The sequence below is a fragment of the Bos javanicus genome, chromosome 24 (assembly GCF_032452875.1).
Source record: "Bos javanicus breed banteng chromosome 24, ARS-OSU_banteng_1.0, whole genome shotgun sequence".
In the NCBI taxonomy this organism is placed as follows: Eukaryota; Metazoa; Chordata; class Mammalia; order Artiodactyla; family Bovidae; genus Bos; species Bos javanicus.
Genome location: NC_083891.1, coordinates 42,220,855 through 42,246,982, shown reverse-complemented (window position 1 = coordinate 42,246,982; position 26,128 = coordinate 42,220,855). Strand labels below are relative to the sequence as shown.

Here is a 26,128-nt window from a genome sequence, read left to right as displayed (position 1 = left end):
TCTCACGGCTATGGCTGCTGTACTTTTGTTTCCAGTGTTTTTTGCATGAACCTGCCAGGAAGAGTTAAGAAGGGGAGGAGAGATGCAAAAGGGAAGACAGGACACAGAAGTAGAGTAAAGACCAGGACAGAGGGGCTCCTGGAAAATGAAGCTGGAAGAGGAGCTGGCAGCGCAAAACCAGTGGGAGGAGAAAGCGGAAGGGCAGTCAGAGGGGAGGGTGGGTGCAGCCCCAGGAGAGACCCTGGGGCAGAAAGTGGTGGGCGGGGCTTCCATGTGCCAGGTGGTGGGGAGCCAGGAAAAGCACGATGGTGAGCGTCCAGTCAGGTGTCAGAGGCACCAGTGAGAAAAGGCACAGGATGGAAGTGCAGGGAGGAGCCAGCATAAACAACGAGGCAGGCTTTGTCTTGCCAATGGTCCACCATTCTGGGCCTCCCCTTAAGGGTGTGGGGTCTGTTGAGAGTAGAGTGCATCTTTGTGGACCTGTGGACCCAGCCAGTTGAGACATCTGCTTTCCCTGAGTACCTTTCTTTACAATCTGTGCTCTGGGAGGTGCACTGTGCTCACTGTGTCTTGACTGGAAATAAACAGTGGGCCTGCTGCCTAGGACCATCGACGGGACTGAAAAGTTATGCACGAGAGGGTTTGGCGCCCCGGGACCTGCCACCCAGCACCCTTCCCCCGTCTCTGCACCCAGACATGATTATCCAGAAGGAGCAAAGCAGATGGAACGTGGGGAGTGAGGAGGCATCCCCGCCACGTGCCTGGGTGCGTGGCCATGGGTGCCGCAGGAGGCTGTAGGGGTTGCTGAGGCCAGGCGGCGCCCTCCGTGTCTCCTGACAGCGAGCCCACGCAGTGCACGATGCTGTACTCGCGCCAGGGGACCACGGAGACCATTGAGGAAGTGGAGGCTGAGCAGGACGAGGAGGCGCCCGAGGGGGCCCGGGAGGCCGAGTCCCCACAGGATCCCACGGAGGACGGTGACGTGGAGGCCCCGCCATCCTACAGCAAGGCTGTCAGCTTTGAGCGCCTGTCCTTCGACTCCCGGGACGACTCAGCCGGCCAGACCCACATGGAAGTCAGCCCGGATGACAGCCGCTCGGATCGGCTGGAGGCCAGCATCCTGCCACCTCTGACCCACGAGCTGACAGCCAGTGAGCTGCTGCTGAACAAGTAAGAGCTGCGGCCACAGCAGTGGAGCTGGGAGTGACCCTTAGTGTCCACTGGGCTACTGGGTGCAGAGACCACGTGGAAAAGGTCCCCCCAGACATTTAGAGCCACATGCATGCTCACCTCTGTCTCTGTAACATGACAGGAGGTTGACAGCACAGGATGCCTGGGGACCCAGGCAGCAGGGAGGGGTGGGCAAGGTCTCGCCACGTGGAATCAGTGCCGGGGAGGAACTGAGGCCAGTGTTCTGGCAGGATGTTCCATGACGACGAGCTGGAGGAGTCAGAGAAGTTCTACGTGGGGCAGCCTCGCTTCCTGCTGCTCTTCTACGCACTGTACAACACGCTGGTGGCCCGCTCCGAGATGGTGTGCTACTTTGTCATCATCCTCAACCACATGGTCTCCGCCTCCATGATTACCCTCGTGCTGCCCATCCTTATCTTCCTCTGGGCCATGCTGTCCGTCCCCCGGCCCAGCAGGCGCTTCTGGATGATGGCCATCGTCTACACGGAGGTAGGCGTCCCTCCAGTGGACCTGCCTGACCCCTGCTTCATGTAAATAGTCAGTTAGAGAATCGTCTTAGGTCAGCATGTGATTATAACCAGCAGTTGTTGGTGCTGAGAACTATAGTTGTCTTTTCACATCTCACACCTCACACAACATAGAAGCTGATATCATTCCATAAAAAAGGAATAAGGAACAGCCTTTATGAGATTAAATAATTGGCCCAAAGTGGGCTTCCCTGATGGCTCATTCAGTCAACAATCTGCCTGCAATGCATGAGACCCAGGTTTGATCCCTGGCTTGGGAAGATTGCCTGGAGAAGGAAATGGCTACCCACTCCAGTATTCTTGCCTGGAGAATCTCATGGACAGAGGAGACTGGGGGGCCACAGTCCATGGGGTTGCAAAGAGTCAGACACAACTGAGTGACTAACACTTTCACTTTACCCAGCTGGTGAGTGGTGGGGGAGACTTTTGAGGTCTGGTGTCTGCCCTGTGATTTTTTTTTTTTTTTTTTTTTGCCCTGTGATATTGACCAGCAAGACGGTAAGTACGAGGCAGACACAAGCACAGTGCCAGGGCCATGAATGGTCAGTGAGTGGACATTGGATCAAACAGTACAGTAAGCACTTGAAATACAGTTGGATGCAATTAACCCTGATGATGTAGACATTGGAGGAGTGTTTCAGTGTCAATCTCTACAAACATCTCCACGTTTATACCCTGGGCTGGCAAGGTTTTATTTCATTTGCTTTTATTTCTTTTTGAGGAGAACTTCCAGTGAGCAATAAAATGCTGAGAGGAAAGAGAGCAGAATAAAGTGAAAATTGTCTATAGTGCCTGTGCAGTTTTCTCCTAAAGATTACAAACTAAAGCCATACTTGCAGAATAAAGATCCTGCTGTTCACATTTGTCCTAATGACCTCATTTAATAGCTGAATATTCGTATAAGTATCTAACTGAATCAGCACAAACTAGCCCTTGCATGCATGCTAAGTCACTTCAGTCATGTCTAACTCTGCAACATTATAGACTGTAATCCTCCAGACTCCTCTGTCCATGGAATTCTCCAGGCAAGAATACTGAAATGGGTTGCCAATCTCTTCTCCAGGGGACCTTCCCAACCCAGGGATCAAACCCACATCTCTTATTTCTCCTGCATTGGCAAGTGGGTTCTTTACCACTGGTGCCACCTGGGAAGCCCAGAAACTAGCCCACTCCCTGACAATAGCAGAAGTCATTTGAGCCAAGTCAGGAATAACCTCCACGGCCCCCATGTGTCTGTAGTCACAGGCCCTGGAGGTGTGGTTCTGGCCTTGTCCTGAAGTCAGTATCTGTGGAAGGAGAATTCGTTATTCCACATGCTGTGTGCATTCCCAGCACCAGAACTGAGACTTTTCCCCATAAGTTTTGTATCACTGTTCCTCGTCTAGAACTATTCTTAAAGGGCATCATTTATTCTGATTTCTCACATCTGTGCAGGTGGCCATTGTGGTCAAGTACTTCTTCCAATTTGGGTTCTTCCCCTGGAACAAGAATGTGGAACTGAACAAGGACAAGCCTTACCACCCACCCAACATCATCGGGGTGGAGAAGAAGGACGCCTACGTGCTCTACGACCTCATCCAGCTGCTGGCGCTCTTCTTCCACCGCTCCATCCTAAAGGTACTGCCCGCCCACCAGCCCTGGGCTGTCCCCAAGCACCCAGCGCTGGGATCGCGAGGGGCTGGGGGCCACGGGCGAGGTCTGTCTGTGTGCGCTTGTTTTGTTAACAGTGTTGTTCATTTCATTTGTTTTCTCAACACTGTGTACTCAATAATGGAGTTTGTGATCAACTGGGGGAAATTTCCCCCTATTTCTACTCTGGGATGCATGCATGCATTGTAAGTTGCTTTAGTCATGTCTGACTCTTCTGCAACCCTATGGCCTATAACCCTCCAGGCTTCTCTGTCCACGGGATTCTCCAGGCAAGAATACTGCAGTGGGTTGCCAATCCCTCCTCCAGGGAATCTTTCTGACTCAAGGATCGAACCCACACCTCTTATGTCTCCTGTATTGGCAGGCAGGTTCTTTACCAATAGTGCCACCTGTGAAGCCCACCCTGGGATGAAGGCACCCTGATTATCTTGTGTTTGTGGGAATTGCCTGAAAGGTGTGTGGTTCTTACCACTGGATCCACCAAGTCTTGCCTGAGTTGAAGGCAGATCATTGGGGGGCTAGAATTTGAGGTCTCCTCTCCAGCCTGACCTTGGCCCACCCCCTTTTAGGAGCATTGCTTTTCTCATGGTTTTTGCTCTGAAACCACTGGTTTAGTGAGAGACTGCCCAATGCATAGGCCTTGGGATCCTAAGCTGTGCTCCCAGAGAGGCTGCTTCTGAGAAAGCCATACCTGCATTGCTCTGGGAAGACGGGTCTGCAGGGTAACTTTCTTGGGATCTGCACATCCTGTCATCCTGCTGAGCATCTGTGGGGTTCCTTGTCTCAAACACTGTGAAATATAAGCTGAACCTGTGATACGCTACTTAAGTCTACACATTAGAGATTGTCATACAGCATGCCTTGGATGTATTGATATGCCTATGGTCAGAATCTCACTTTCCTTCTCTTGTTTTAACTGTGTCTCCTTGTATTGATATAACATGTCTTACATTCATTTTATCAAGTAGTATCTTTGTTAGTTCCTTTTCAGAACAAGCTTGGACTAAGTTAAGGCACACACATGCCACGCCCAGCACAGCGGGTGAGAAAGACCTGAAACAGGGGTGAGCGCGTAATGGAAAGACAGACATATATAATTTGGCAAGCGGGAGTCAAGGAGCCCTCTTGCTGTCCATGACAGAAGGACAAAATGGCTCCTTTCAGCCCACACTTTTATTGGCAAAAGTCACATGAGATCATCAGGGAATAGCTATACTGGGGAGTTTGATTAGCAAAGGCTCTGCTGTTGATCAGGAACATCTTGTTTTGTTTTCATGGGGATGGACACAGGGGTATGCAGTGAAATGGAGCAGAGACCACGTCCGCCCCAAGAATGTCCATTCAGTATGCTTACCAGGACAATCACAAGGGCGCAGTTTGCCGCACCCTCAAGTCATGGGACAGGTTCTGGTCTCTGCTCCGCCAGGCTGCAACACACACATACATGCATACACACATACGTGTAAATGTGTGTTTGACCTCTATCCCACTTGCTGGGCTGTTTCACACAGGCTTTTACCTATGTGGACTATGACCAAGATCTTCCCTCTGCCTTCTGTAACCTTGCAAACTGCCAGTCCCTAATGCTCCATTTGGCTTGGGGAGGGGGGGGGGTCTTTCGTGAGTCACTGGGGTGTGATGAGTTTGCAAAAGTACATATAGGTAGATAATAAGCTTTCTTAGGATCCCTGAACTTGCTTTGGTTTTCTAATCTTTTTTTAAAAAATTTCAGCTTTGTTGATGTATTGTCGTCCAGTTGCTAAGTCATGTCCAACTCTTTGTGACCCTGTGGACTATAGCACACCAGACTCCCCTGTCCTTCACTATCTCCTGGAGTTTGCTCAGATTCGTGTCCGTCGAGTCAGTGATGCCATCAGACCATCTCATCTGTCACTTTCTTCTCTTCTTGCCCTCAATCAGGGTCTTTTCTAATGAATCAGCTCTTCCCATCAGGTGGCCAAAGTATTGGAGTTTCGGTTTCAGCATCAATCCTTCCAATGAATATTCAGAGTTGATTTCCTTTAGGATTGACTAGTTTGATCTCCTTGGTGTCCAAGGAACCCTCAAGAGTCTTTTCCAGCAACGCAGTTTGAAAGTGTCAATTCTTTGACATTCAGCCTTCTCAAATCTGTACATGACTACTGGAAAAACCATAGCTTTAACTGAAGGATCCTTTGTTGATGTATAATTGGCCAGTGAAATTGTAAGGTATCAGAAGTGTATATGTGGTGACTGATAAGCGTGTATATGGTGAAAGGACCCCCGTCTGGTTAGTTAACACATCCACCACTTCCTCGCCTGCCTGTTGGTCGGTGTTCGGTGGGAACACTTAGGTTGTGCTCTCCTAGCAGTCTCCTCTGTCCAGCAGGGTCGTTGGCTGCAGTCGCCCCGTTCGACGTGTGGTTTCCGATCCTGAGGGACACGCTGGTGGCCTGGATGTCACGGGGCTGAGTCCCAGCCTCTGTCTGGACAGCGGACTGAGCTGTCCCTTTCCTGCCTCCTCAGTGTCACGGCCTCTGGGATGAAGACGACATCGTGGACAGCGGCTCAGACAAAGTGGACTCAGACGACGAGCTGTCCCTCGGCCATGGCAGGAGGGCCTCCTCCGACTCGCTCAAGTCCATCAACCTGGCCGCGTCCGTGGAGTCAGTGCACGTGACCTTCCCCGAGCAGCCGGCTGCCGTCCGGAGGAAGCGCTCCAGCAGCGGCTCCCAGACATCACAGGGGTCCGGCTTTTCCTCGAATAGGTCCAAGAGAGGTATTGCTGCGTGGTGTCGCTCTAAGGACCCCTGAGCAGAGTTACTCCCTGGTGCCAGGGGTCAGGGGCAAGGGAGCTGCGTGCTGTCAAGGCAGCAGATACTGCGATGTGAAATGAATGTACTTTGTAACCAGACAGAGTTCAAATCCTGGCTGAGCTGTGTGGCCTGGGGCACTCACATCCCTGTCTAGGGTGTCTGTCTGAATTCTCCAACCCCCACCTAGGACAAAGGTTTCAGGTGTTGGTGAAAAGTGACCAGCACGCTGCCTCGTACCTAGTGAGTGTCGGACACAGGGTAGTTGTCAATCATACCCAGAGATTCTGCCAGGTGTGCCCAGAATGCTGTGCATCACAATTTATTTTGAAAGTGCACTTAGATTTAATCAATAGAAACTTTAAGTCAAACCACCTAGTTTTTTCCCACGTTAGTTACTAATTTCTTATCGAACAGCCAGTGACAGGAAAATACACGTGCGTCACCCCTCTTGGGGTAACTGCGCTTTTGTGTTGCCAGCACTCCTGTCTGCAGCTCTCCAGACCCTCTGTATTCATCTTTTCTCTGGCCAACACTGGCAGGCCATCTCATATTGGTTTTACAGTTAGAGAAATTTGGTCCTGAAAAAAGGCACGGTCCTGGACCTGGGCTAGAAGACCCACAACCAAAACCTGGGACCCCACTGAGCAGGAGAAAACTGCTCCCCAGTCTAATTCTTCCTGGGACAGAGGTCCCACAGCCACCCAGGAAGGAGCCAGGTGGGTGTGAAAGCCCACGGACGCCTTTGGCTATGGAACTAGAGTAGGGGGTGCAGATCCCAAGTTCTCTGCCGCTGTTCTTACAGGCATCTGTGCATCTTGCCCTCTAACCAGCCTCCAACTGTCCCTCTGCCTTGGAGCTGGTGGGCTTCTGCGACAGTTAACGGCAACAGATGCACAACTCAGGGCACGTCTCAGTTCCTTCTTGTCTCCAGGCAGCACGAGCACCCGGAACAGCAGCCAGAAAGGAAGCAGCGTCGTGAGCGTCAAGCAGAAGAGCAGACGGGAACTTTACATGGAGAAGTTGCAGGAACACTTAATCAAAGCAAAGGCCTTTACCATAAAGAAGTGAGTGAATGAGTGAGGATACCTGGGGACTGGGGGCACTTCCTCGGCAACAGCCCAAGGCAACATGCTTGAGAAGTGACCTCTCCCATCAAAAGTGTCATCAGCTTTGGGCAGAACAAAATGCCCCACCATGATATTGCTTTCAAGAATCACTTTCCAATAGGATGATTCATTTTTATATCCATTGCACTTCTAAACACACTAGCTCATGGTATATAATTCCAGGCACATGAATGAGTCCAACCAGACAGGCAGTGAAGTCAAATCAGAAGGTTCTCAGAGATATGCTCACCCTCTAGAGGGAAGCCGAGGTGCATTCAAGAAGTGGTTTGTCCTTCATGCAGCCCAGGGTCACCAGCCAAGGTCACAGGGCCCCCCTCCCAGGTATCAGGGAGGCAGACCGGCAGCAGACGGGAGTGAAAACAGGGCCGGTGCCTCAAGGCTGGTCCTGAGCCTGAGCTCTGAGACCAAGGGCTGTGCTCACCTGGACATGGTCTTGAATTACGGACCATGAAGAGAAGGGGCAGAGGCTTGGCAGACAGCCAGAGTGGAAGCACAGGGATGAAGGAGGCTGAGCCCCAGAGCCCAGGATGATGCCTGGCCCTGGGGACAAGGGCGGAAAGGGGAGGAGAGGGGGCTCCTGGCATCTACCGGGGCCAGCAGGACCACAGGGTCCTGTCACTCTCACCGCAGCCCTGTCCCTCGGGTCTTGTTACACCTTTTACAGAAGAGGAAAGCACACAGGGCTCAGTAGCAGGATCCAAGTCTCACAGGTGGAGAGCAACTGAATCAGGGCACAAACCAGCCCCTCGTTTCCGGGGCTACCATTCCGTTATGCTTCCGGAGAGAAGCTGTGAACTTGTGCAGAGTCTATGGCAGAGCAGGGGCCCCTGCCCCCAGCAAAGTGTCCTGAGGCCGGAGCAGGGGAGGGCGAGCTGTGCGGGAGGGCAGCAGAGGGCAGAGTGACGGGGTCTCTGGTGGGTCCTGCATTTCCACCCAGCCCACACTGGGCGTCTGTCCCCTAGGACCCTGCAGCTCTACGTGCCCATCAGGCAGTTCTTCTACGACCTCATCCACCCCGACTACAGCGCCGTCACCGATGTGTACGTGCTTATGTTCCTGGCGGACACCGTGGACTTCGTCATCATTGTCTTCGGCTTCTGGGCCTTCGGGGTAGGTGGGGGACCGAGGCCACCACACCGCGGGGATGAGCGATGCTGTCCTGCGGGTGCGTCCAGGACTGAGCCTGCGGTCTCCTCCCCAGAAACATTCGGCTGCGGCCGATATCACGTCCTCGCTGTCCGAGGACCAGGTGCCGGGGCCCTTCCTGGTGATGGTGCTCATTCAGTTCGGGACCATGGTGGTGGACCGGGCGCTCTACCTCAGGAAGACTGTCCTAGGAAAGGTCATCTTCCAGGTCATCCTGGTGTTTGGGATTCACTTCTGGATGTTCTTCATCCTGCCTGGCGTGACCGAGAGGTGAGGCCTTGGGAACTGGAGCTGTGGGGCCACTTTCCTGGAACCCATAGGGGAAGGAAATGTTTTGTAAGGATAAGCGCATAGGGAAGGAGAGGATAGGGGTTAATCAGTACCACTGCAAAGTCAGGGTTAAATGCAAGTGCATTGTCTTACAGCTTTGCAGGCCAAGGGGCAGACCCAGGCCTCACTGGACTGAAATTACGATGTGGGCGGGACGACGGTCCTTTCTGGAGAGTCCCTGGAGAATCCATCTTTTGACCTCTTCTAGCTTCCAGAGATGCTCAGGGTCTCCTCCTCCTTCTCCAAACCCTGTATCTCTTCCCTGCCACGTCTCCTGCCCACAGCCGAGCACGGCTGTCCGGCTAAGGCCTGTTTGTGGGGCCCGCTGGGCAGCTATACTTCTTCCCGACCCCAGGTCCCCAACCCTAGCATGTCTGTCAAGTCCTCTTGGCCAAGGAAGGTCACACGTTCTCAGGTTCTAGGGGTGAAGACATGCCCATCTTAGAGTGGGGTCTGGGGGCATTCTTCGGGTGACCACACTGCTCTCCCAGCTTTGGAGGATGTCATTAGCTTAGGAATCACTCCTGCCAACCAAATGCGGCTGAGACGTCTGTGATAAGGACCTGCCTTTAGAAGCCAGAGGGAAGAGTAGGCTTTTCTCTCACCCTAACTGGTGTCCTTCTGTACCGGAAGAGCATCCCACCCTGTACTTTCCTGTTTTCTCGCCCAGGAAGTTCAGCCAGAACCTGGTTGCGCAGCTGTGGTACTTCGTCAAGTGCGTGTACTTCGGGCTGTCCGCCTATCAGATCCGCTGCGGCTACCCAACTCGGGTCCTCGGCAACTTCCTCACCAAGAGCTACAACTACGTCAACCTCTTCCTGTTCCAGGGGTGAGGGTGCTCGGTGCCATCCTGGCCACGCACAGAGTATGGGGGGCTGGGGGCAGTAGGAGTATGGGGGGGCAGCCAGGGTTGGGAGTGACTCTGTGGCCATGGCAGGAGGGGAGCCTTCCCAGGTGGCGCTAGTGGTAAAGACTCTCCCCCTCTTCTCCCTGCTCCAGTGTGGGAGATGCAAGAGACATGGGTTTGATCCCTGGGTTGGGAAGATCCCCTGGAGGAGTGCAGGGCAACCCACTCCAGTATTCGTGCCTGGAGAATCCCATGGACAGAGGAACCTGGCGAACTTCAGTCCATGGGATTGCAAAGAGTCAGACACCACTGAGCAGCTGAGCACACAGCACACTCCCATTCACAAGAGCATCAAAAATAATAAAATACTTTAAGATAAATTTAGCCAAAGAAGTTTAAGTTTTATACAAAGAAAACTATAACTGTAAGACTTAAAGAAATTGAAGACACTTTCAAATGTATTTATAAAAGTTTTTTAAAACCATCAGCCAAAAAAAAAAAAAAAAAAAAAGGAAAAGGCAAATACCATTCCTTAACGGACTGATAATGAAAAGCAGTTGTATTCCATGTTGAATTTTTATAGTAACAGTGACAGTCAGGACCTCCATGAGCCTGCAAGATTGTCCGGCGATGGGGCCAGCCCACAGCTGTCCTTCTAACAAGACTTGGTTTCCACAGGTTCCGCCTTGTCCCTTTCCTGACGGAGCTGAGGGCTGTGATGGACTGGGTGTGGACAGACACGACCCTGAGCCTGTCCAGCTGGATCTGTGTGGAGGACATCTATGCTCACATCTTCATCCTCAAGTGTTGGCGGGAGTCGGAAAAAGTAAGCCAATAGCAGTGTCTCAGCCGTATTTGTGTCTTTTAGATACAGGCCGGTTATAAGACTGATAGGAACTTCTGCAAGTTTTGTGGCCCAATAAATGAGGCAGAACCCACCTGGACCTATGAACACCCCATTGACTTCACCCTGCTGGAGTTAGGAGTCTGGACCTGCTGCTGCCATAGCGAGAAGAGCCTCCAGATGATTCTTCTTCTGGCAGATGCTTGTTGTGTTGTTGTGAGAAGAGGTGACACGGTGCTGGACCACACAGTCATTCTGAAATGGCTCATCTGGGAGCAGGAGCGGGTGAGATGTGCTGGAGGAAAGTGGTCCAGGTGTCTGAGACTCAGGTTCACCCTCTGGGCCACTCTTCAATGAGACACAGAGGAGGCAACCTCTTTGTGCAAAGGAAATTAAAGTGAAAATATCTGCTCATTCTGCTAGGTTGGATTTTAAGGTTTTGATGTGGATGGAATTATGATTCCATCCATCCTAAAGGAAATCAGCCCTGAATACTCACTGGAAGGACTGATGCTGAAGCCGAAGCTCCAATACTTTGGCCACTTGATGGGAACAGCTGACTCCCTGGAAAAGATCCTGATGCTGGGAAAGATGGAAGGCAGAAAGTGAAGAGGGCAACAGAGGATGAGATGGTTGAATGGCATCATCAACTCAATGGACATGAACTTGGGCAAACTCTGGGAGATGATGAAGGACAGGGAAGCCTGGTGTGCTGCAGTCCATGGGGGTCACAAAGAATCAGACATGACTTAGCGACTGAACAACAACATGATTATTCAAGGGATTTTTTCAAAAGTTTACCATACATATGTAGTCCAGCCTCCAGAGTACCCCTGAAAGGAGACAGGTCCCGTAGAAGCAGCATCTAAGTATGGAACAGACATGTAGACCCAAGCAGCCTCCACGACACATGGCAGGGCTGAGCCCTCCACTCGCCTGCAGGCTGAGCTCTGGGCTGGGGAGCCCTTGATGCAGCAAATGGAGGTGATTCCAGCTTGGACATGTGGTCCTGACAACATGTGTCACGAACAAAGTTAAAATGTTTTCCACCCGCCAAGGGGAGGAGGACCCCCTTGAAAGGCACGGTTTCGAATATTCAGGAATTTAAAGTAAAATGTCTTTCTCCCACCTGATCCCTTAAAACCAGGGGTTTATTCAGCAGAAGCTTTGGTCCCTTGGTCCACAGGTCTGCCCCCAGCAAACCCACAGAGTCCTTTTAAGGAAAAAACCACTCAGGCCCCAGTGGACCCTGTGGGGGTCACAGAGCAGGCTCCTCACAGCCCAGCATTGCTGCCTCCCTTGTTCCAGGGCTGGGACTGGGTGCATTCTGAACAGATTCAGGACTCAGTCCCAGGCAGACTTTGTGGTCATAGTGCCCGCCTCTCCTGGGGACACCACCTGAGCATGCCACCCTCCCATTGCAGAGGTACCCGCAGCCCCGGGGGCAGAAGAAGAAGAAGGTGGTCAAGTACGGGATGGGGGGCATGATCATCGTGCTGCTCATCTGCATCGTCTGGTTCCCGCTACTCTTCATGTCTCTGGTCAAATCCGTCGCTGGGGTTATCAACCAGCCCCTGGACGTCTCAGTCACAATCACCCTGGGCGGGTACCAGGTAACCATGCCTCCCTCCAGGTCTCCCATCCCCCACCCCTCTGTGAGTCCTTGCCGAGCGCAGCCCTCTCCCTGACCACCAGATGACTTACTGAGGTTCTGTGGACCCGCATCTCCTGTCTGAATATTGACAGTTCTGCAAATATGTGAGCTAAGGTGCAGGAGACATGGAAGAGAGAGCCTTGCACTGGCTGTGGATAATACACGGTTTAATATTGTTCTCAGAACCCAGGATGCACAGAAGGAATTTCAAATAGTAACCGTCCCGTGTGTCTTTGTTTTCCAGCCTATTTTCACAATGAGTGCCCAGCAAAGCCAGCTGAAAGTTATGGACCAGCCAATGTTTAATAAATTCATTAAAGCTTTTTCTAAGGACACTGTAAGTAGATGCATGGAGATGGTCTCTGTGAACAGCTGTCATCTTGGCCAGCTGACTGTCATCACCTTACTCACCACTTGGCCACGACCTCAGCTGGAGGGCAGGACTTCCCGGGGATGATCAGTTGTTACACTGCAGGTTCCTGGCCACTGGCCACTTTGATCATCTAAGATGTAGTGTCTGTATTATTGGACATAAGTGATAATAAACATAATTCTAATTCAGAGAATCTTCATGTTAAACACAACAGGTGCTGATCCTTTTCAAATCTCTAAAGTTTTTAAATCGTGGTAGACATTGATCCCTTTGACTGGGAGGTCTCCTGCAGGAGTCTGTCCTAAGGAAGTCATTCAGAATATGGGAGAAGCCCCACAGGTGCCTGCTTGTGACAGCATCCTCCACATTCATAAGAACCAGGCAGCTTGGGGATTCAACAAGTAGGACTGAATGAATCAATTATGGCAGGTTTTCCAAGCAACTTCCTTTCTAATAAGATGGTAATTATGAAGATGATTTCATAGCATGAAAATTTCTCAAAATGAAAGAGATGTAAAAGGATGCCATTATTTTAAAATTGATTTTAAAAATTAAGGCATGTATCGTCAACTGTATAGAATGGGAATCAAGTTCTGGTGGTGGAATTGTGTGGCTGATGTCATCCTTCTCTCTACATTCCATGCTTTTAATACTATGACAGCATGACTCTTCGTGGTTGAAATCGGCTTTACAAATGATACTTTTAATTTAAGTACAGTGATTGGGCAAACATGCTTTTCCCCATTGTAAAATGATTGGCCTGTAATGCCCACTGTCAGCGCTAGTCTTGAGGAATACACAGCTGTGAGGAAGGGCCCAATGTCCAGGGTAGATTAAACTTGTCTCTCTTATGAGAAGAATGTTCCCCAATAGTTGGTACATTTCTTTTTTTAGTGGGAAGGAAAAGATGACACTAAATCATCTGATTTTTCTGTGCTGTTTGATTGGAGTGATTCCATGGCCTTGTGGGGAGGGGGCCTTCCCAGGTGGCGCTAGTGGTAAAGAACCTCCCTCCCCACCCCCACCCGCAACAATGCAGGACATGTAAGAGACACGCGTTCAATCACTGGATCAGGAAGATCCCCTGGAGGAGGGCATGGCAACCCACTCCAGTATTCTTGCCTGGAGAACCCATGGACAGAGGGGGCTGGCGGGCTACAGTCCATAGGGTTGCAAAGAGTGGGGCATGACTGAATCGACCCAGCACCCATGCCCATGGGAGTAGCAGCACCACCACTGGGGTCTGGTGATGTGACTGAGCTCGTAGTGCCAGAACACTCCAGACAGCCTGTTGGGATGAAAATCCCTCTGCACAGCCAGATAGAGGGAAGGGTAGTCACCTTCTTGCATGTCCTTGGGGGTGTGGTCTATTTATGCAGCTGTGTTTGTGTGTACACAGGGTGCTATGCAATTTCTGGAAAATTATGAAAAAGAAGACATAACAGTCGCAGAACTGGAAGGAAACTCAAATTCTTTATGGACCATCAGCCCTCCCAGTAAGCAGAAAATGATACACGAACTCAAGGACCCCAATAGTAGCTTCTCTGTTGTTTTTTCATGGAGTATTCAGAGGTAGTTACTGGATTTCCGTGCATAATATCCCCCTTTTCCCCAACCTGAACTTGGGGTGGGGGTGGGGGGCATGGGAGGTTAGAAGCCTCAGATTAACGTGGATCTGGGTTTATGTTAGTTCTTGGGTAACATCCATTCAATGCCACAGCTAATGTTTTTGTGTGTTATTAAACAGTGATTTGCCTGAGACTCATTGGCCCAGTGAGAACATCTCAATTTTCCTTTTTCTACTAACCTTAGCTCTAAAGCCTCTGACAGTGAGGTCTGTGAGTAAAAGAGAGAGGTGGAGAGAAAATAAATAGAGTCATGACTCATAAAATGAAACCGAGCCAGGTGAAGCATGAGATTTCCCTGAGCTTGAGTTGGTCTTATAACACAGGTCCTGTAGCCCCTGGAACCCCGAGTCTCCCTTGCCACCCCGAGCACTGGGCAGCCTCTGTGGCTCTTTTCTCTAAGCCTGAGCTGGGGGAGCCCCTTGGGCAGGCCCAGACGGGGAGAGCAGGGATATTCCTACCCTCCCCCTGCAACATGAGCCTCTGGCAAGCCTGTGGCCACCACATCGCTTATCTCAGGAGAAGTCCTCGCATCCGAAAGCCCCACGTGTCCGTGGGGCTGTTTGGGGGCCTGACCCAGCACCTTGGCTGATGAGCTTTGTTTCTCTCAGGATTCCAGGCAGGCGTGGGGTAGGCTTGTTGTGTGCACAATACCAGCTTCTTGGCTGGAATTAAGAGAGAACCATGAGAGCTAAACAAGAAAGCGTTCTTAAATCTGAATTCACAGGGAAACAGTAAAGAAGGAGTTTGGAGAGGGCTGCTGAGACTTTAAAGACCTCCTTCTTCAACCTTATTTTCTCCTTTTAAATGTCCCAAACTCCCCACATGGAATTCAGTGTTGGCAAAAATGCTCTTCTTAGCCCTTCCTTTGAAGAGCCACCCCCAAAAATTAAAAACCAATTTCTGATCGAACATTCTGTTTTTAATTGAGATAATGGACATGTGGCATTGTTCTAGTTGCAAGGGAGCAACATGGTGATTTGATACTTATGTACTTTCAAAATGGGCACCATAGTGTCTAGCGAACACTCACCACACGGTTACCAACCATTTTCTCCTGTGATAAGAACTTTTAAGATCCACTCTTAGCAATTTTCAAATATGCAATGGAGTTTTATTAAAAATAGTCACCATGCTGGTCATTACGTAGCCAGGACTTAATTATGTTATAACTGAAAATTCATTCCCTTTAACTTCCTTTCATTCCTGAAATGAAATAATCCATTTCATTTACCACCACCACCACCACCTCTGGGAACCACCAATTCATTCTCTGTATCTATGAGTTCAGGTTTTGTGTTTTTATTTCTAGATTCCACACACAAATGAGATTATACAGTATTTGTCTTTATCTGACTTATTTCACTTAGCCTAATGCCATCAAGGTTCATCCATGTTGTCACAAAGAGTAAGAGTTCATTCTTTTTATTCCTGAATAACATTCCATCATGTGTATGTGTCATATCTTCTTTATTCGTATATGTGGATGCAGACGTTGCTTCTGTATCTTGGCTATTGTAAATGCTGCCGTGAACATGGTGGAGCAGATATGTTTTCAAGTTAGTGTTTCCATTTTCTTTGGAAAAATACCCAGAAGTGGGACTGCTCCTATAGTAGTTCTGTTTTTAATTTTTTGAGGAATCACCAAACTGTTCCCCACAGTGGCTACACCAGTTTCCATTCCCACCAACAGGGCACAAGGGTTCCCTTCTCCCCACATCCTCACCAAAACTTGCTGTCTCTCGTCTCTTTAGTGATGGCCATCATGGCCATCCTGATAGATGTGAGGCGACATCTCATTGTGAATATTCTGTTTAAAATATGGATTCTGTGAGTCCTCATGGAGACCAACATCACTGGGCTAATAGAACGTGCCTCAGAGCCCTACTAGATGCTCAGGTCCACGTCTCTTTGGGTCCCCACCCTCTTCCTCCTCACCTGTGATCGGTGTTGAAGGTGCTTGCAGCCTCCTTGGATATCTGAGAGGCTGGATGTCCAGGTGAGGTGGACAGAGAGGTTGGGGTTGACAATTGTGGACCCAGTGAAACTTGGTGAGATGAGTATTTCAGGAGTTTTAATCTCACCTGCAGATTTGTGAATAACCACTGACCTTGACCTCTTCTTTTTTTCTTTCACAGAAACATGAGTCTGGGTGCAAAAGCAGAAATAGCAACAGATAAGCTTTCTTTCCCTCTTAAAAACGCGACACGAGAGAATATTGCTAAAATGATAGCTGGCGGCGACACAGAAAGCTCCAGGACGCCCGTGTGAGTTGGTCATCGTTGTTAACACAGTGACAGCAGGCGTGTGTATCTGGTGCAGAGTCTCCTCCACAAACATGGGTGGGCAAGAAACTCGACCTGCTCACTTGGGTGACTCGAGTGAGCCTGTGCTTAGAGCCCCAGATGGGCTGCATCAAAGCCCCACCTGCTCTCCACCCACTCCCTCTGCCCAGCATGTCTGGGGAGGACTGAACTCTTCTCCAGGTGACAGACTCTATTCCCAGCTGGCATAATCACCAAAACCCAAGGAGAGACACTGGGAGACCCTTTTCTTCCATCACCCCTCTTCTGGGGCACCGAATCCCTGGCTAATGGAGGGGGGTGAGAAGGCAAAGGGGTAGATGGAAATTTGAGGGGGAAAATCTGTATCTTTTATATTAAGATCTTATATATAAGCTGTATCTTATATATTCTCCTGCCACACGACACTGCACTCTAGACATCTAAGCTGTGATGTTAGAGTCTCATGTGAGAACCAGCAGGAGTGAACAACTGCTGCTAATCCCAAACTGCCCAGTGCCCAGCTCTGTCTCCAGTCTGCCCCCGTCTGCCCCAACCCAGGTCAAAGCACTGAGGGTGAGAACCAGCACCATGCAACCCTCAGACATGGTTCTGAAAGTACCCCATGTCAGGCATTGAACACCAAGGGCCCCTGAGACCCGTCAGGCTCTCCCCATCGCTTTCTGATGAGAAAGCAACCTAGAGAGATGGAGTAGCCGTGGGCTGAGAGCTCAGATGCCAGTCCTCTCTTCCCTAGACCCGCATCCTCATATCAGCTGGAGCAGCCCATTCCGCTATAGAGAGTTTTGAAATCTTGAAAATTAAAATTGGAAGAGTGGGCGGATCTTAGCAAGAAAGATAGCCCCTTGCTTCAGAAAAGTCACAGGTATGGAAAAATCTGTATAGCCATCTTTAAGCCATTAATTAGCTTGGTACAGAGGTGGCCTGAACATCTGGTTAGAACCTGGTGAATTTATTCAGCTTTGGAGACTTCTGATGTTAATGGACACTACGTGTATTTACATTATGTAAAATACACACAGCGTATTTTAATACACTGTGATGACTGCACATTGCATAATTATAGGAAGACTCTCAACATTATTTGTTTGAAATGAGGTCAAAGGTAGCAAAAAAAAAATCATTTTTGCATGATGATGCAGTAGTAAAGAATCTGCCTGTCAATGCAGAAGACTCAGGAGATGTAGGTTTGATTCCTGGGTTGGAAAGATTCCCTGGAGGAGGAAATGGCAACCCACTCCAGTACTCTTGCCTGGGAAGTCCCATGGACAGAGGAGCCTGGTGGATTATGGTCCATGGGGTTGAAAAGAGTCAAACACGACTAAGCAACAGAGTGTGTGAAACAACTAGAACTTAATTACCTCTTTTTTTTTTTTCTTAATTCCCAGGACCATAGAAAGGATTTATCCATACTACGTGAAAGCACCCAGTGACTCTAACTCCAAACCCATAAAGCAGCTTTTATCTGGTAAGAAGGAGAAGGAATCGCTTCGGAACAGTTCTTAATCTTTCTTGCAATCAACATCTACAGTTTGCCCTTGCAGCCTCCATCAGGCTCCTTGCCAGGTTTCTTTCTCATGTGACACGGTTCACAAGAAGCCTGGGGCTCCAGGCTGTGTCCACCAACAAGAAGGGATCACTTACTCACCCAGGGCAAGTTCATCATCTTCCTTTCTTCATCGATATAGAACGTGATTGACTAAAATCTATATTGAGTGACAAATTAACAGATTTATCAGAACCTATTTACTTGATTCTATTAGCAACCACGTCTTTGGCAGAAAATTGCCTCCTACAGTGTTAATGCCAAAGGCCACATGATAAAAACAAAAAAACAAAGATGGCAAGAAAGGGATGTGATTCAGCCCAAGGGTGACTGAGTGCTGGTAGTCAGGCTCCATCTATTAAAGTTCTCACCCAGCAAGACTCAGCTCAGAGCCGCCCAGAAGCGGTCTCCCCAGGCTCACAGACCTTGTTGGTACAGGTGCTGTGGTGGTTGCCATGTGCCCATAAACTGTGCTTGGAGAGGTGGCCTTTGCCACTGGACCAGGCTGCGTGCGACTGGGTGACCCCTGAGCCCCTCCTGCAGCACCTTCTTCCTGGAAGATGCTCAATAAACAGGGCTAACAGGAAGGAGCCCGTCGATTCCATCACAAGTCAGTTATTGCGATTTTTAAATGTCTAGTTAGTCGTTGGGCTTGTCAGCAAAGATCCTGCAGTGACGTGGTCCCCTTCTCCCTGTGACTTGGTTGCCGTCTCATGTAGCAGCAGCACTGGCCTCTTGGAGAAAAAGAGAGACCCCCGCCACCCAGGCCCACCACTCCTTTTCCTCATAGAGTCGACATGCTCCCGTGCCCTCATCCTGGAACCCAGTGCCATGAGTGCCAACCAGCTTGTGCCATCCCGGAACTACTAAGTGCATTAAATCCTTAAACTCTCCTGCTAACCAGATTTCATGTTTCTCTTTCTCCAGAAAATAATTTCATGAACATCACCATCATTTTGTCCAGAGACAATGCGACTAACTCGAACAGTGAGTGGTGGGTTCTCAACTTGACTGGGAACAGAATCTACAACCAGGAAGCCCAGGCCCTGGAGCTGGTGGTCTTCAACGACAAGGTCAGCCCCCCCAGCCTGGGGTTCCTGGCCGGCTATGGGTAAGGAGCCATTTTGCAATCGATGGTCATGAGAGGCCCCCTCTGCACCACACCAAGCTGAGGACAGAAGTCTTTTATCTTTCTAGAATTCTCAGATTCTATAGCTGTGTTATTAGAATTCACAGATCCTTGGCTCTTCATATTATATTTTTAAAATTTTATTGAAGTGTAGTTGATTTACCGTGTTGTGTTAATAGCTACTGTACACCAAGGTGACTGTTATACAGGTATATGCATTTCTTTTTCATATTCTTTTCCATTATGGTTTGTCACAGGGAACTTAGTTTTAAAAGTTGAGGAATCAGAGTCCCAGAGAAGTAAAAAAATGCCTTGGGTGGTCCTGCCACCAAACACAGGACCCGAAGCCATATTTGCCGTATCTCCAGCTTTTTAACTATTCCTTCCTGCTACCACACAGTTTGGTGCAATTTGAGGTTTAATCTAGAAATTGGGGTCAAGTTCTCTCTTTTCTGCTAATGTTGCCTTCTGACCTTAGCAGATGAGAGTCAGTCAGAAATCAATTTGGGACATGCCTGATGCACTTCTCCGCCTTCTGATGCTTCAGTCCTCTAACAGGCACCCCCGACAGGACACTGAGGTTTTCCACTTCCTAGAAAGAGCCTCTTAAGAAATCATTGTCTCTTCGGAATTTTATTATAAACACAAATCTCTGAGAAAGGCAGGGAAAAGTTCTCAATACAGAAAGTGTGTATGATACAATTGCATTTCTACCACATATATTATGTAGCTTCCCCAGCTGGCTCAATGGTAAATAATCTGCCTACCAAGAGACACTGGTTTGATCCCTTGGTGGGGAAGATCCCCTGGAGGAGGAAATGGCAACCCTCTCCAGTATTCTTGCCTGGAGAATCCCATGGACAGAGGAGCCTGGAGGGCTATAGTCCATGGGGTCTCAACGAGTTGGATACAGCTGAGCATGCATGCACACCATGTAGCTTATGCATATGACGTCTGCAGTAAAACCACCAGAAGTTCATACGTGAAACTGTTAACACTGCTTGTCTCCAGAAGGTGAGATTTCAAAGGACTTTGATTTTTCAAGTCCTACAGTTCTGTACTGTGTAATTTAAAAAAAGAAAGAGAGCATGCATTACCTTTTTCATTAGCCAAAAAGTCAATGTTTTCACCAAAGTGGAATAATTTAAGCTTTGGTAAGTCTGTCACATCCTCTGTGGCATTTGAGGGAAAGTGTTGTTATGTTTTCTCCTGTGTGTGTGTGTGTGTTTCTGTTAACCACATTTAACTGCCAGATACTACTTCTGCCTCTTTTTCTTCATCTTTTTTTCCCTAGTATCATGGGCCTTTACGCTTCCGTGGTGCTGGTGATTGGGAAGTTTGTCCGGGAATTCTTCAGCGGGATTTCTCACTCCATCATGTTTGAAGAACTTCCCAATGTGGATCGGATTCTGAAATTGTGCACAGACATTTTTTTAGTCCGGGAGACCGGGGAGCTGGAGCTCGAGGAGGATCTCTATGCCAAATTAATATTCCTGTACCGGTCGCCAGAAACCATGATCAAATGGACCAGGGAGAAAACAAACTGACACCCTGGCCACAGACCGCAAGCCGAGTTAACGTGGGGATTTTCCAAAGAAAAAAAGAAAAGCACAATCTTGTCCTGCGAGCTAAGCGTTTCCAGTTCGGCAGAAACAGTCTCTGTGCTGACGGGAGCAGAAGGGCTGGGCTCCCTTTTGCCCCTAGAGCTACGAGCCAAGGCGCTGTTGAAACACCCTTCGTGTTAATTCCGTTCCTCTGAAGTCGGGGCTGCTCGCCTGTGTCAGTCCACGGTGTCTCGCGTCCTGATTGACTGTGGAGGAGTTGCTGACAGGTCTCATCCTCAGAGACCCAGAACAACAGGAGGAGGAAGGAGAGACCTTCTCCTGGGTGGACGGTGCCCTCCTGGAGATACCAGGTCATCGCAACGCCACGCCCGGCACTCGGCTGCCAAGGGGATGCTGCGTGGGGAGGGGCCAGGGGCCTGCACCCCGAATATGCAGCAGAGTGGGGGCTGAAGCCCCGACACATGTTTCTAGAGGGAAAGAGGGAGGGGCCGGTGACCCATGGTGACGCCAGTGGAAGGATAAGCCTCATTCTAAGCAAAAAGATAACCTTAGTGACACTTACTGCCTTACCTTAACTGAAGAGTAATACGAAATCTTTCCATTCAACACCAGTGACTTCTCAGGAAAAACAAAAAAAAAGCAGCAAAACAGAGACATGGACGCAGTGTTGCCGAGGCCCAGCTGGTGGCTCTTCTGGTTCCAGAGAGTTCCTACTCCCCGTGAAACCCCGACCTGGGAGACAGAGATGCCGCCCAGCGGAGGTGGGGTCCTTGGACGCTGTCGCCTTTGCTGACTGAGGTCTGAGCTCCCCTCTGGCCCCTCACCCATGCTTCCTCCCGTTTCCATGACTCACAGCAGTGGTTTTTCCAGTATGTGACATTTTTTTCCCTGTTTTTCAGGTCTCTCAACGAGTTTACATATTCCAATTCACATTTTTACATCTGAGACGGGTTTTTTTAAGTTCATAATTATGAAAGAAATATGTATATTGAGCTTGGGAAAATAAACAAACAGCCTTTTCTTAAATTATTATTATGGGTCATACAACGTCTTCATGAAATAACAATGTAGCATGAAAAATTGATGATTGACATGTAGTTTTCATTCCATATTAAAGGACAGTTTCTGAGAAGAATCATTGAATGGACTAGAATATGTCCCAAATAACTGACCCTCTGTAGTTTGGGTTCGGGACTGACTTAGAATAAAGCACATCCTGCAAAGTCACTTTAAGAATACTCTTCCTTCTGCCTTGTTGCATGAAATAAGAGAAGCGACCTTTCTGTACTGTGTGCCCAGAGCCAAGAACCCACTTCTGGTGGGTTGGTTGTATTGTCGGTTTTCTCATGTGTGTGCTCAGGGGGATTAATAAAAGCAGAAGCAACTGGTAAAAAATAACCTTCCCAGGAGGAAACCATTACAGTGAATACAGAGTTTTTAAAAGGTATCAGAGTTCAAACAATGCCCAGTGTCTTCTGGAGAATGAGTGCAGACCTGCCCCTCCGCTGTGAACACCTGGAGCCTACTGCCCCCTGCTCCTGACTTAGGGTAAATGCTTGTCATCATAGCAATAAATTCCAAGCACTCAGGGACCTCTCAGCCTTTCTGCACGTTCCTGGTTGTGAATTCTTTCTTTTAAAGACATCAGCAGGGGATCTGGAGAGAGAGTGTACAGCACATTTAGGGAGGAGGGGAGAAGGACTCCCTCTCATAGGCACAGAGGTCAAGGACTCCGGGATGGAAGACAAGTCCCATTGTTCAAGAAAGAGCCTCGAGTGTGGAGGAGGGAGGACACAGAAGAACACAGAGATGTAGAAGGCCCCGTCCTGCCTGTGTTGGAGGGGAACTCACCCAGAGAAGGAGGTGGCTGCTGGGACCCCAGCCCAGCCCGTCACCACCCCATTCAGCTGGATTATCTGACAACAAGAAGGGGTCAGCAGGCTGTAACCAGCCACATCCTCAGCCACAAATAAGCACCAGGCCCTGCCCGGAGAATGATGGACGCGTGTCCCTTAAAATGTGTTCTCTGGAGACATCTTGTCCCCAAGGACCTGGGCTGTGGCCCTCCTGGCCAGTGAAGAGGGAGAACCAGGCAGAGAGCCATGAGGCTGGCCCCGGCCCTGGGGGTGCTAGTGAGCTGGTGCCCCATGAAGGCCCAGCATCTGGATGCTTTATTCACAATTGCCAAAATCTCAGAAGCAGCCAAGGTGCCCTTTGGTAGACGATCAGATAAATACACTACGTTAGAACCTAAATGATGGAATATTGTTATTCAGCACGAAAAAGAAATGAGCTCTCAGGACATGAAAAGACATGAAGGGAATGTATACGCATTTTACTCAAGTGAAAGAACACAATCTGAAAAGGCTACACACTGTGGGCTTCCAACTATATGATGTTCTGGAAAAGGCAGAACTGTAGGGACAGTAAGACAATTGGTGGTTGTCAGGGGATGAGGGGGAGGGAGGGGTGAACAGGCGGAGCGCAGAGATTTGTAGGGGAGTGAATATATTGTATGATACCAGGCGGATGGATACCTATCGTCAGAAATGTGTCCAGACACATAGAATGTCCCACACTGAGAGCGAACCGTACTGTGAACTATGTGTGGCCTTTGGGTGACAATGACATGTCTGTGTCAGGCCCTCACTTACAACAAGTGTCCTGTCTGGTGGGGGATGTTGGTAACGGCATGTGTGGGGTCAAGGCTTATTGGGAATCTCTTACCTGCCTCGGACTTCTGCTGTGAACCCCAAACTGCTCTACAGAATGGTTTCAATAAAAAAAGCCACCTGTAATGTTGATAAAAGCTCAGTGAGGGGCGTGAATATGAAAGTGGGAAGAGACCTGGAATGCTTGGGTGATGCTGTTCCTCCCTGTGGAAAAACCCACGCAGGAAAGCGAGAAGAGCCTCCCAGTCCTTCTTCTTTAAACCCCTTAGTTCAGTCATTAGCCCCTGATTAGCCCAGCATGTGGCTTCCTCTTGCGGCTCAGTTGGTAAAAAATCTGCCTGCAATGTGGGAGACCTGGGTTCGATCCCTGGATTGGAAAGATCCCCTGGAGAAGGGAAAGGCGGCCCACTCCAGTATTCTGGCCTTGAGAATTCCATGGACCTTATAGTCCATGGGGTTGCAAAGAATCAGGCACGACTGAGCGACTTTCACTGTATTTCATACTGTGGCTGTTCCCCTAGGTGGGGGGAAGCCAGCCTGGAGACCCCCAACTGCCCTGAGCCCATTATCCAGCACCAGCATCCTCATGGGACTCCACTGGTCAGTCTAGACTTTGTCCCCAGAAGACTCTGAAGTGGCTCTGAAACTCCATCAGTTCAGTGGTTTCTACACTACACCACACCTAAGTCCAAACTTCTAGTCTTTATTCTGTTTCCATCAAACACTGTGGTCCCAGCAGTTTGTCCAGTGTCACGTCTGTGAGGCTCTGCAGAGAAATAAGATGACAACATTGAGATATCAAAGCAAAACACTAACATGGAAATACCCAGCTTTAAATGCCAGCCTCCTTTCACAATTTTTTCCAGGGAGAAACGAAAGTTAAAATAGTACATCAATTTAAAGCCCAGGAATGAAAGAGCATGGATTAAACCCTCTCACCTTCTAAGTAACAGAGAGAGCTGAGTTCTTACCTGTCCCCGACTCTTTGCCCAGGAGGAACCGAGGCCACTTCAGGGAAGCGGCTCGAGGCGTCTTCTCAGGGCCTTCTGCTCCTTCAGGTGTGAATTCCACTCCACACCAAGGTTCCGATTGGGCCTCATTTTTTAAAATAGAGAGTCCCAAAATCAGTAAGACCCACAGGGGTGCCCATAATGATTGAATTTCAAAAGCATTTCACACAAGTCTCGGCCAGTCTGGCTGTACACAGCTAACACGTGTCTCAGAAGCATGAAGGGTGTCCCCAAAACCCAGAGCAGAAGCTCGAGTGAAGCTGGAGAAGTCACGCAGGTCCAAGACTGGCTGGGAAGCCTGTCCATCCAGCCAGGTGAGCAAAGTCCCAGCTCCTGACCGTAACCTTCACTCAGCGACGAGCCGCAGCCTGGTGGGAGAGGCATCCCAGCTCGTGTCATGGAGCTCTACTTGGGGACAGGGCATCCAAGCCACAGATCCCTGATGTGGAGTAATATTCAGAGATGCCTCCAGTTCCCTTTAAAAAAGACAGACTTCTGGACCTCATACGATGCCACAACTCAGACTTGGGGGCTGTAGACGAAGATTTATCAAGTGTAAACCTTCAGGGTGATGCTGACGTCAGCCAGGCTGAAGGACTCAGCCTCCCCATCCTGGTCCTGAGCGGTGCTCTGGAGATGCCTGCAGAGCTGAGCGGTCCTGATTCCAGGCAGAAGACTCTGCATAAATGTGAACCCTGCCAGCCCTCCAGCTGAGCCAGCATCTACCCTATCTGGATCCAACGTTTCATCCCCCTACCCCCATGACAGGATGCCTGTCCCCAGGCGTCAAAAGCAACTGAGAGGCGAAAGCCCTGAGAAGGAAGGTCCATACCCCCATCCCTGAGCTTCCCTTCCTGAGCACTTAACTTTCTCAGGTGTTGGTCAAATGCGTGATGGGAAAACTAGGTCAAGCTTATGGGGAAAAGTGAAGAATCTGTGCAGCCTTATAAAACTGATGGCTGACAAGGGACGTCTCTAGGCTGGGAACCAAGTGGTAACCTACCACTGGAAATGTCTGGGCAGCCTCACTAGTAAATGATAGTAAGTGTGGCGTGGCTGGGGGCCTAAGCCTGGGCTCTACCCTAGAGGGGGCAGTGAGTCCTCACTTGGTGTGGGCTCAGTAACACCAAGGAGGTTCTAAGACCCCAGGCGAAATCACACCCCCACCGCCCCACCCCCACTGGATTAGACTGGAAATTATTTTGCAAAAAAAACCCCTACATTTGCATTAGAGAGAAGCCCAAACGGAGCAGCCCTAAGGGAAGGGGTGTGTTGCCTTGAACTTCTGTGAAGGGTGGATGGTGTCTGGAGGCCAGACAAGTGCGAAAGGAGAAGGGAGGGCCTGGGGGGTGCGTGGGTCACCAGGGAAAAACACCATCTGGTATGGAGCCTGGAACACCTGGACTGACCCGATGCCTGGACTGCTGGGCCTGCCCCAGTGTGCCTGCAGCACCCAGGCCCTCACTCCTTCCCAGGACACAGACCTCCAGGTGTGCAAGTGTAGACACTTAAGATCCCACCAAATAAAACTCGTTTCCATCTCCTCGCTGTTTTCTCTGATGTGTTCATCTGTTTAGATTGTTGGTACCACCTCCATCACGGCAAGCTTCTTTCAGGGAAAATTTTACATCCATCATGTTGTTCCATCTCCGCGTAGGAAGACTTTATGAGAACAGAGGCGGGTTGAGCTGTGGAAAGTTCTGGGATAACTCTCTGGATTCCAGTGCATTTGACTGGCTGGCTGACGGCTTGGCCAAGCTGCGTGCCTGCCCCTCCCCACCCCGAAGGGGCTGC

The 26,128-nt window shown here is 49.7% G+C and overlaps 1 protein-coding gene across 3 annotated transcripts in view; it reads left to right on the top strand.

Moving 5' to 3' along the window:
- PIEZO2 (piezo type mechanosensitive ion channel component 2) overlaps positions 1-21,879 on the top strand; it is a 252,316-nt gene extending 230,437 nt beyond the window's left edge. For 2 of the 3 annotated variants that reach the window (XM_061399951.1, XM_061399953.1), the window contains 16 exons: positions 841-1,170; positions 1,422-1,680; positions 3,153-3,335; positions 5,874-6,126; positions 7,095-7,227; positions 8,253-8,400; positions 8,492-8,706; positions 9,437-9,595; positions 10,292-10,439; positions 11,882-12,070; positions 12,356-12,448; positions 13,884-14,056; positions 16,248-16,376; positions 17,801-17,880; positions 18,886-19,069; positions 20,382-21,879. In XM_061399951.1, the coding sequence (XP_061255935.1) occupies positions 841-1,170; positions 1,422-1,680; positions 3,153-3,335; positions 5,874-6,126; positions 7,095-7,227; positions 8,253-8,400; positions 8,492-8,706; positions 9,437-9,595; positions 10,292-10,439; positions 11,882-12,070; positions 12,356-12,448; positions 13,884-14,056; positions 16,248-16,376; positions 17,801-17,880; positions 18,886-19,069; positions 20,382-20,634 (2,929 nt within the window). In that variant the 3' untranslated portion in view covers positions 20,635-21,879. Of the gene's footprint in view, positions 1-840; positions 1,171-1,421; positions 1,681-3,152; positions 3,336-5,873; positions 6,127-7,094; positions 7,228-8,252; positions 8,401-8,491; positions 8,707-9,436; positions 9,596-10,291; positions 10,440-11,881; positions 12,071-12,355; positions 12,449-13,883; positions 14,057-16,247; positions 16,377-17,800; positions 17,881-18,885; positions 19,070-20,381 lie in introns of those variants that run through there. The other variant, XM_061399952.1, reaches the window with a different exon arrangement.
- Positions 21,880-26,128: the final 4,249 nt, after the last annotated feature.